This window comes from Diospyros lotus, chromosome 15, assembly GCF_014633365.1.
Source record: "Diospyros lotus cultivar Yz01 chromosome 15, ASM1463336v1, whole genome shotgun sequence".
NCBI lineage: Eukaryota > Viridiplantae > Streptophyta > Magnoliopsida > Ericales > Ebenaceae > Diospyros > Diospyros lotus.
Genome location: NC_068352.1, coordinates 17,946,987 through 17,958,170, shown reverse-complemented (window position 1 = coordinate 17,958,170; position 11,184 = coordinate 17,946,987). Strand labels below are relative to the sequence as shown.

At 37.6% G+C, this 11,184-nt stretch overlaps 1 protein-coding gene across 4 annotated transcripts; it reads left to right on the top strand.

Annotated features, from left to right (window-relative positions):
* The first annotated feature begins 264 nt into the window (after window positions 1–264).
* Window positions 265–8,350, top strand: LOC127791950 (probable alpha,alpha-trehalose-phosphate synthase [UDP-forming] 7). Of its 4 annotated transcripts, none has more exons than XR_008021035.1 (4): window positions 265–454; window positions 739–2,846; window positions 3,409–3,643; window positions 6,223–6,336. XR_008021035.1 is itself a non-coding variant. In XM_052322172.1 (4 exons), exons 2-4 carry the CDS (start codon window positions 853–855, stop codon window positions 7,302–7,304), a joined length of 2,580 nt encoding a protein of 859 aa, XP_052178132.1. In that variant the 5' UTR covers window positions 269–446; window positions 739–852; the 3' UTR covers window positions 7,305–8,350. The 4 variants fall into 4 exon arrangements, 3 of the variants coding, with proteins under 3 accessions (XP_052178133.1, XP_052178132.1, XP_052178131.1); XM_052322172.1 differs by lacking the exon at window positions 3,409–3,643 and adding an exon at window positions 6,993–8,350 and having other exon boundaries at window positions 269–446; window positions 6,223–6,496; XM_052322171.1 differs by lacking the exon at window positions 3,409–3,643 and adding an exon at window positions 6,993–8,350 and having other exon boundaries at window positions 269–454; window positions 6,223–6,496.
* The last annotated feature ends 2,834 nt before the right edge of the window (window positions 8,351–11,184 follow it).

The window sequence follows — 11,184 nt, the reverse complement described above, 5'->3', positions numbered from 1 at the left end:
CCCAAGAATTTAAAAATTTATCCCGTACCAAACCAAATGCACTCTAAATGTATTTTTTAATATTAATTTCACATTTAATTTTTAATATTATTTTCATAACACAACAGAATAAGATATAGCACAAGTAACATGATAAAAATAGGGAAAAGAGAGTTCATTTTCTATGGGTCGTTGAGGCGGGGACGTGACTGACGGGTGAGGTAATTAGAGATAAATTTGTATTCTGCGGATATTCATTTCCACGACTTTAATTTCTTGTTCCGCATTAAGGCTGAGTGTTCGTTACGGAGATCGATATATTTCGTGTAGTATAAATAGGAGGGGCACATGCCCTAGATTTTTGGTTTTTATATCGATTTTCATTACAAGCCCTAGAAATCTTTGGCAATTCGACTCCGAAGGTCGAGGGTTGGGAAGAGGGGGAGGCCGATTTTTAGTTGATCCAAGTACGGAGGTCAGTTCTCGCTGATTTTTAAGTGTGTTTTGTCGCCGATTATTCTGTCCTATTGAATTAGGGTTTAACAGTTGTTGTCTTTTCTTGTTTATGTTTTTTTGTGATTCGGGTGTGGTTCGTTCTGTGATCTTTTCAGTTGGGTTTGCATCTTGAGTTGCTTAATTTTCACTGCATTGTGTGACATTCGACCTTTGTTCGGGTTCTTGATCTGACTATGATGTTTAGGTTTTGATTTCGCGTTGTTTCGTTCTTTATGTGAAAAGGGTGGTTTGGTTTGTGTGCAGATAGTTGGAAATTACTACCCATTTTGAAGAGGAAGGAGAATCTTGGGTATCTGGGTTTGGTGTTGAGATCTTGAAGGGCTTTTGGAGGGCGATAAGAACGTAGTGTGGTTAAAGATGATGTCGAGATCATATACTAATCTATTGGAATTAGCATCAGGGAATTTCCCAGTAATGGGTAGGGAGCGGGACCGGGACCGGAGGCGGCTTCCCAGGGTAATGACCGTTCCAGGAAGTATTGCTGAACTTGATGACGATCAGGCTCAAAGCGTGTCATCTGACAATCCTTCTTCGATTGCTTCAGATAGGATGATTATTGTGGCAAATCAGTTACCTTTGAAAGCCAAGCAAAGACAAGATGGTAAAGGATGGAATTTTAGTTGGGACGAAAACTCTGTGCTTTTTCTCCTCAAGAATGGCTTTCCTGAAGATATGGAAGTTTTTTATGTTGGTTCATTGACGGTTGATGTTGGTCCAATTGAGCAGGATGATGTTGCCCAACTTCTGTTGGACAGATTTAAATGCGTCCCTACTTTTCTTCCTCCCAATATTCAAGAAAAATTTTATGACGGTTTCTGCAAGAAGCAACTATGGCCTCTTTTTCACTACATGCTGCCGTTTTCGGCTGACTATGGACGCCGGTATGATAGGTCCATGTGGGAAGCCTATGTAACAGCAAATAAGCTTTTCTCACAAAAGGTCATTGAGGTGATAAACCCAGAGGATGATTTTGTCTGGATTCATGATTATCATTTGATGGTGTTGCCTACCTTTTTGAGGAGGCGCTTCAACCGTATGAGAATGGGGTTCTTCCTTCACAGCCCTTGGCCATCATCTGAGATTTATAGGACTCTTCCCGTTAGAGAAGAGATTCTGAGGGCTCTGCTCAACTCTGACGTTATTGGTTTCCACACCTTTGATTATGCTCGACATTTTCTTTCTTGTTGCAGTCGGCTGTTAGGACTGGAATATCAATCAAAAAGGGGCTATATTGGGTTGGAATACTATGGGAGGAATGTTGGAATAAAGATTTTGCCAGTTGGTGTTCACATGGGTCAGATTGAGTCAGTAATAAGACTTTCTGATAAGGAGGGTAAGGCTGAGGAGTTAAAGCAGAAATTTCAAGGTAAAACTGTGTTGCTTGGAGTTGATGACATGGATATTTTTAAGGGAATAAATTTGAAACTTCTAGCCATGGAACATTTGCTGAAGCAACATCCTAAGTGGCTGGGGAGGGCTGTGTTAGTACAGATTGCAAATCCCCCAAGAGGTAAAGGGATAGGTTTGGATGAAATACAGGCTGAAATACATGAAAGCTGCAAGAGGATCAATGAAGAATTTGGGAAGCCTGGTTATGAACCAATAATTTTTATAGACAGGCCAGTTTCAATCAGTGAAAGGATCACTTATTACAGCATAGCAGAGTGTGTTGTTGTTACAGCTGTGAGGGATGGCATGAACTTGACTCCATATGAGTATATTGTTAGCAGACAGGGCATATCTAGTGCTGAATCAGGTCCAGATTTGAGTGGGCCTAAGAAGAGCATGTTGGTTGTGTCAGAATTTATTGGGTGTTCCCCTTCACTGAGTGGGGCAATACGTGTCAACCCATGGAATATTGAAGCTACTGCCGAGGCAATGAATGAGGCTATATCAACAGATGAAGCAGAGAAACAGTTGAGGCATGAGAAACATTATCGTTATGTGAGTACCCATGATGTGAGTTATTGGTCACGGAGCTTTTTGCAAGATATGGAGAGAACCTGTGCAGATCATTTTAGGCGAAGATGTTGGGGAATTGGTTTAGGCTTTGGATTTAGAGTTGTGGCACTTGATCCCAGTTTCAGAAAGCTTTCAATTGATGCTATTGTGTCAGATTATGAAAGGGCAAGGAATAGAGCCATACTGTTGGACTATGATGGCACTATGATGCCCCAAAACTCCATCAACAAGACTCCAAGTGCAGTGGTTATCTTAATCCTGAATAGACTTTGCGGTGACCCGAAAAATAGAGTCTTCATTGTCAGTGGAAGAGGCAGGGATAGCTTGAGCCAGTGGTTTTCTCCATGCACAAAGCTTGGAATTGCTGCTGAGCATGGCTACTTCTTGAGGTTTGCTTTCTCAATCTCCTGCTGCTTGTTTCTGTTTTTTATATTTAATAAAAAACTATGCTGGTTAAGTATGCTACATATTTAGTAATGCTTAGAGGCTAGCAAAAGTCATTTTTTGCTACTGCAGGAATGTTGATATTGGCATAAAAGGTGTGTTGTCAAGGTAGTCAAGGGTGAAAGGCACCCTTAAGGCACTATGATGTTCATATTATCTGAGGTGCTAGGCACCAAAAAAACCCTCACCGGAGCAAAGCAAGGCGCTAAATTAGTAAAAAATAATAAATATATTTAATATAAATAGGACAATCAAATAATGCATATAATATAAAACATCTAAAACATACCTAAATACAAATTCTTTTAATATTTTTCAAGCAAAGACATAAAATGTAGCAGCAGATAGATGAAGTTGAGTTTACTTTTCTCTACTTGATTTCTCATTTTCCCTCTTCCTATTAGATTCTCTGGGACATTCGTGTGCCTTCTCTGATTTTATTTCCATTTATCGGAGACAATGATATTTTATTTTCATTTTTTTTTCTATTTTTTCCCTTTGTTACAGCCCAGGCGAGCACCCGAGGGCCTCAACGCCTCTGATGAGCTGCTTGCATAGGCAGCACCTGAGTAAAGGAGCCTCACGTGGCAGTATGCAGGGTGCCTCCATGGTGCCTTGCATCACCTCAGTGCCTAGCAAGTGCCTCTCTTGCCTTTGACTACACTGGGTGTTGTTAGGGTAGATGCCTATAATAGAACAGGGTATTCTCAAATATTTAGTTGAACTGCGAGATCTAAGCTAGGTAATACCTGTTTGGGATAGTCATCTCATCTTTTCATGTTATTTAGTATTGTTGTTACTAGATGGAAAAGAATGATGAGAAATTGGAATTATTAAATTTTAATTTTTGATATTAGGGACAAGGTTTTGCTTAAAATTTGAAATTTTAGGTTTCGGCTTTTATTTTTAGTAAAAGATTTATGTGGAGATTTGATTTATCATTTAGTTTTAGACTAATGTGATCAGAAAGCAGTTTTGAATTGATATACAATTGTTGAAATCTCCCTGCAACTTTTCTCTCCCTCTCCTCTGATTCTTCCTCTTCTTCCCTTATTTTCTACAAATCTTTCTGCATCACACAGAGTAAGACCAAGTGAGGCTGTCGAAACAAAAAACCACTTTAAGGACTTCTGATTTCCAGAAGATTTTCCTTTATCACAGAAGGTTGAGAAGATTGGTATGCTAAAATTCAGGTTCTTGACCTCATATGGTGGGATTAAGGCTTGTATGTTGTTGCTTCTTGTTATTTTACAAGGCTTCTTCATTTGTCGAATGCTAGACTCATTTGTCTTGCCCCTATCTAATTTTTTAATGAACTTGAAGCGTCTCAAAAAAAGCTATTGTATGCTCAATTTTTCCAAATCTGAAGACGGAACCTAAATTGAGGAGACCAGACACCAGAGCCCAAGATATGGGAATTATTCTTTACAGAAACAACCTTCACTAGCTTACCTTAAACAAATCAGATAATTGCTCTAACGGAAGGCTGTGTACAAATACGACGCTCTTTTGACCCCTCCAAAGTGGGGAGTCTCCTGCACTGGAGATGCCTTTATTTATTTGTCTCAATCATTCAAGATCTCTTTCTATACTACTTGGCCTAGTAGAACAGTTACTCAATGAAGAAGACTGTACTCAGCCATGATAACCTGTGCCCAAAGTCTCTGTCTCTCTAACACACACACAAACCTCTATAACTCCTTGCCAAGAAGGGCCTTATTGAAGGCTCTCATTTTTCTAATCCCTAGACTGCTGACTGCCCATTTGTAGAGAAAAATCCTTATCCCAGATCACCCAAAGGAAATATCTGCAACTGCAATTTTTCTAGCCTAGTTGCCACAGAAGCAGAAATAAGGATAAAGACAAAAAAAAAAAAAAACATGGGAATGCTAGAAGAGATGCTTTTAGTCAGAGTAACTCTGCCACAGTAAGACAAACAGTTTCTTTTTCATGAACAAAGTCTTAACACATTTCAATAACCCAACAACCCCCCAATCAGGCTTAGCTTTAAAAGTTACAGATCCATGGAGGCATGGATGCTTAATCAGCAGAGCACCGACCTTATACCCTAACTAATTTACCGGACTATGGATATTTATTACCTCACCACCATGAAGCATAAGGAAATGCTGCAGGGACTTGAAAACCCTCTCTCCAGGCTTGCAAAAAATGACAGTGTCAACAAAAAGATGGGAGACCTTAGGGAAAAAAAAAAAAAAGAGAGAGATGGGAAACCTTAATATAAATTCCATCCTTAGACCTTAACACCACTAGTCCAAGAAGTTGAGCGAGCACATCCATAACCAACATAAGGGAGAAAGGGGTCAACCTGCTTTTGACTTTGACCTGTGGAGCAATGGAAGAAGCCTTTACGCAGAGAATCTGACAGAGGAAATGCAATGTTTATCCAAGATCTCCATTTTAGCTTGAAACCCATTCTATCCATTAAATATAGAAAGACAACACCCCCCCCCCCCCCCTCCTCCTCCTGGGGGGTGCGGTGGTCAGGGAATAAAAGCAATGAAAGATGTGTGAAGACTTCTCAAAAACACTACTAGAACTGTGGGAATCCTGACCTGTGGTAAGATCCTCCATAACCACCATCCCAACAATTGGGAAAAAGCCTTACTAAACCATCAGGACCAGGGGCTTTGTCCCCACCCATTCGTCATGGAGCACCTCCACAACTTCCTGTTCTCAAAAAGTGCTTTCAATCCAGACTTTTTCCTCAACTGGAAGATCATTGAAGCCAACACTTGGTAGGGTTGCCCTCCAAACCTTTCTTTGACTCCTGATTCTTGAAAATCACTGCAGGCACTTGTAACACCATTCCCACTGCTGGAACCAGAAGAATGGTCCACACTGTTGTGCCCTGCCCGCAACTTGAATATTGTCACCTGGATCCTACCAAGGTCACTAAGGCTCACCTCTCTGGCACACACATCTTACCTGGGATTGTACAATTGCAGAATGGTGTATTGAAGGCCACTGATTGATCTGTGACGCATAGTCTGATGTGGTCTCCTTCAGGAGCCATTTCAGGACTTAGGGTGAGTGTTAAGAACCTCTACTGTTGCTACAAGTGTGTGGAGTCTCAATTTATTTTGCTCTTAGACTTCTTGAACCACCCAAACTCATCTTGGCTATGTCATCTCTAAACTTACCTCTATCTACTAGTAGGCTCCTGAAATGATGCATTGCCAGAGATACAGGGTGCAGACTGTATGTATCTAAATAAGTATGCATTTGAAAGCTCCCGCTTTCAGTAAGTCAAATGTTATCTGAAAATTTTTGGAGATTTTAAATTCTGCAATATCTCAGGTGGCCACAAGATGAGAAATGGGAAATTTGTAGCCAGAGTTCTGAGTTTGGGTGGATGCGAATTGCTGAACCTGTGATGAAATTGTATACTGAGGCCACTGATGGTTCTTCAATTGAAGCCAAGGAAAGTGCTTTGGTTTGGCAATACCGGGATGCAGACCCTGGCTTTGGGTTCTCTCAGGCAAAGGAGATGTTGGATCATCTTGAGAGTGTTTTGGCAAATGAACCTGTTGCTGTGAAGAGTGGTCAGTCCATTGTGGAAGTCAAGCCCCAGGCATGTATTATAATATTCTGATTGAAAGTATCAATTTTTTTCCATAAATTTTCTTATTTTTACTTGTGGTTCTGTTTGTTAGGTTGTTACAGCACAGAGAGGAAAATGAATGAAAGGGCTTATTTTATTAATTTCTTTTTGATTTGTACTTTGTTGAAGGGGCTCAACCTAATTTAATCAGACTTAAGCAGCGACTGAGAAATTGTCCCCTGTTGATTTTCTAACTGTTTCTCATATATACGCTAAATTTCATGTTAAGCAAGTAGTAGAAAACCTAAAAGAAATGCTAATATTTAAAAAAAAAAAATCTGTATTGATCATGGGGTTGATTCAGCCAGAACATGTGACTTTTTTTTTATTTTTTATATTCTGTTTCACTTCTTGTCTAATCCATTTGTTTTCTCTGAAATTCTTTTTACCGAATTTTATAACATCCATATCCAACTGTTCTCCCCCAGCATTGGAGGTCTAAAAATGCTTGTTTTTATCTTTCCAGGGGGTCAGCAAAGGTTTAGTTGCAGAGAAAATATTTACATCAATGGCTGAGAATGGAAAGCAGGCAGATTTTGTTCTTTGTATTGGTGATGACAGATCTGATGAGGACATGTTTGAAAAAATTGGAAATGCAGCGTCAAGCAATACCCTTTCTCCCTTTGCGTCAGTATTTGGATGCACAGTTGGACAGAAGCCCAGCAAAGCGAAGTATTATTTGGATGATTCTACTGAAGTGATTAGCATGCTTGAATCTCTTGCTGAAGCCACTGATTCTCCAGCCACCTCTGATGAAGAGACTGATGGCTCCCCATGATAGAATCCATGATATGATCAGCGATCAGACTCATTTCTCTTGATTGACTTTGGTTCCTGTCTTCTGTGGGATGTACATTCTGGAGTGGTTAATGAGTATTCCTTGCATAGTGTGTTAGGCATAGGCTTAAGTCACCGCAGTCATAGTTTTTACATTGTTTCCTTTTCTCCTCTCCCCTCTATTTTTGGCCCCCGTACTTTTGGTCACTTTCTGCATAGAATTGGCATTTAGCTAGGAGAAGTGTGCTGAAGATTTTAGGAATGATCCCTTTAATAAAATATAGAAGAAGCAGAAGCATGGTAGGGAATATAATCAATCTGGTCAGCTTACATTTGAAGTATCACTGTAGAAGGGACATTAATGGTGAGAAATTTATGGCGGCCTGGACAAGCAGTGAGCACGACACAGGATGTTTGATGAACTTCGGCAGTTAGATCTCTGTATCAGTTAATCTCAGTCCAGGTCAGAATCAACAAAAGCTTCAAAATTTTTGCAAGTTGTTGAACAATATACAAAGCATAGATGTAAATGTTGCAGAAAAATGTCCATTTGGTTGACATCTCTAACGATTTGGAAGTCTTATCAGAAAGTGATAGATGAGTCTCAAAATTGTGTGAAAATTGTAGATCTTAGCATGCAGATTCCTCCGGCGAAGACTTAGGCTTGGCCATGTGTTGGTGCTTTCTTGTATCAAGGAGTGGAAATTAAAGGAATTGGCATTCTAGCCAGGACAGATGAGTAAACGTCTGTGTCTGTAGATTTAAGGTTTGGCGCGGCACAAATTTGAGGCTCTGCCTTTTTGTTCCTTTCGACAATGTGTGGATGCGAGACGTTTGAGACAAAAAACTTGAATTGCCATCAATGGATGCCCCTCATAATGAGATTTTAATCCCTTGTCCTGTGAATAGTTTTGGTTTTTCTCTCATTTGATCTGTTGAACAAGAGCTATGTAAATTTCCTGATAATGAGTTTCTGTAGTTGCATTTCCAGATCAAACCTTCTTGGATAACTGCTTGAGTTTTATGGCCATGATCGAGTCTTTTTAATTCCTCTTGACCTTGATTTTATTATTAGTTTAAGGAGTAATGGTGACTGTTTAGATCTGTGCAATAATGTAACTTCCTTCTCTTTGTGCATCAATTTTGGAGATATTAACTGGTTCACTTCTTGAGTCCCTGTCATTGCCTTTTATGTACCATTGTGAAGAAGCAAGTTTATTTCCTAATCCTGGGTGGTAGGTTATGAATTAGTTAGTTGTGAAAACAGAATTTTTGCAGAAAAGGCAAGGAAGGATACAACTCTTTCCTGACACTAATGTAGAGAATCTCGTGCATTAGATATGGCTTTGTGTATCTATCTAATAATGAGATATGTTCCCTGTTTGGAATCTTTAATTTCTCATTTTTGGTGATCTTCAAATGGCGCAACATTCATTTTTCTAGTTCCTAATAAAAACATGGTTTGGTTTGAGTAACTGGAATACATACTTCTTGGAGTTGTTATTTTGCTTTTCGTTTTGATTTTTGATGGTGAAAAATGTTATTTTTATATCTATACCCTAAATCAATTTATAAGATGATTTTGGTTTCGAATTAAAATTAATTTCAACTCATTTTAAATTGTAAATTGTTTTTGTTTTCAAAATATCTTGATGGAGATTGGAAAAATAAAGTTTTATGATTAAAAAGATTCTTCTAAGTGTGATTCAAAGTCGGTATTAAAGTGTTGGAGAAATAAAGTAAAATTTTTTGCAATTCAAAATTGGTATTAAAGTGTTGGAGAAATAAAGTAAAACTATTTAAAAAGCAAAGGGGAAGTTGTTGACCAGTTCTAAGGAATGGTCAACTATTTTGGTCCTTGTTGATCAACTCTTGTGGTCTATCGACTAGTCAAATTTTGACTCTCGATCGTGAGCGGTCGACAATCACTGCATACAAACCGGTCGATCATTTTTATCCATGTCGATTGTTTTAGCTCCTCATGCTAATTATTTTTCAAATTTTTGTTCTAATTTGTCGACTAATTCTTAGAATCTGTCAACCATTTTTTTCACAGATTTCTCCAATGACTAGTTCTGATAGTTCATTAAATGAGCTCAACTACCACTAACAACCATATTTTTGAAAGCACTCATCAAGCATCATAAATAGAGAGCTGGTGGATCATTTAAAACTCTTAGGCTTTGTTTAATTGCATTATCTAGAATTTAATTTTAGGTAATGATTGCCTAGACAAAAATCACCCTACACCATTGGAAAATGAATTCTATGAAAAGAAGTTTTAAATGCTTGTACCATACACATATTTTTCATAGAAAAGTTAAGAGTATTTGATTGTTTTCATAAAAAATGTGTAATAATTACACATGATTAGACATTTTCTATGAAAAATGTGTACTATCAAACACGCTATTAAGGAACTATTTTGATAGTAGGAGGTTATAATTCTTAATTTTATAGATTAGAAGGCCACATATGATCAAGTAGAAGGATTTAGTGAAATGTTTTAAATTCTTAGTGAAGAGTTAAGGGAGTGGATTAGCCCATTTGACTGAACCACTATAAATCTTACTTGTCCCTTTATTGTATTCATTTTTCATTCTATTTATTTTGTTAAGCTTTCCCTCATTCAACATCTTTTGCACTAAATCCTCACTTTTTTTTTTTAGCAAACAAATTTCAAGTTTAATTAAATTTTTAAATAACCTAATTCACCCCCTCTTGGTATTGGAGCCAAGTTCTCATTTTTTCAAAGGTCTAACACCTAGGGTTAAAGATCCACAAATGACACATTTTTGGTTCATCTCAATCTGAGGGTCAAAAGCATCTCCCATCTTCCTTTCTTTAATGGTTTTAACTACAATTATTGAAAGAAAAAAATGTCATGTTTTCTTATGCAGGACATCGAAATTTTGCAATATGTTAAGGAGATAAAGCTCCCCAATATGGAGAAAATGGAGGATTAGATAGAAGAAGACAAGTGAAGTGTGAAGATAAATGTAAGAGCCATGAATACACTGTTTTATGCTCTTTGCCCCAAGGAGTTCAACCGCGTATCAACATGCAAAATCGTCAAAGAAATATGAGATAAATTAGAGATAACACATGAAGGTACCAAATAGGTAAAAAAAGTGAAACTTAATTTACTTATTCATGATTATGAACGATTTGCCATGAAAGAAAATGAATCTATAAAGAAAATATTTATTAGGTTTAATGATATAGTTATTAGTATAGAATCTCTAGGTAAAACCTATACAAATGGTGAAAGAGTAAGAAAGGTATTAAGAAGTCTCCCTAGGGTTTGGAATCCTAAAGTTATACCTATAACTGAAGCTAAGAACTTAGATAATCTATCATTTGATAATTTTTTAGGGTCATTAATGACGCATGAGATCATGATGAAAAGAGATGAAAGGGAGGATTCAAAGAAAAATAAAAATGTAGCATTCAAAGTTGAGAAAGAAGATAAAATAGACAAGATAGTGGGGGTGATGATTTTGTTATGCTTGCTAGGAAATTTAGTAAATTTATGAAAAATGATAGGTTTAATCATAGAAAGAATTTTAAGAAAGATAAAGAACAAAAAGAAGTTACTACTAATGAAGTTTGATGTTTTGAGTTCAAGAAGTTTGGTCACATAAGGACTAAGTGTCCTTTATTGAAAAAGAATGCAAGAAAAGGGAAGAAGAAGTTAGCTACATAGAGTGAAGGTGATTCATCATCAAGTGATGAATCTAAAGGAGAAGTGGTGGCCAACCTATGTCTAATGGCCAAAGAAGAAGATGAGGTAACTTCCCACTCAACCCAATTTTACTCTTGATGAATTACATGAAACATTCGATGATTTGATGGAATGAATTTGATGAAGTATGTTTGAA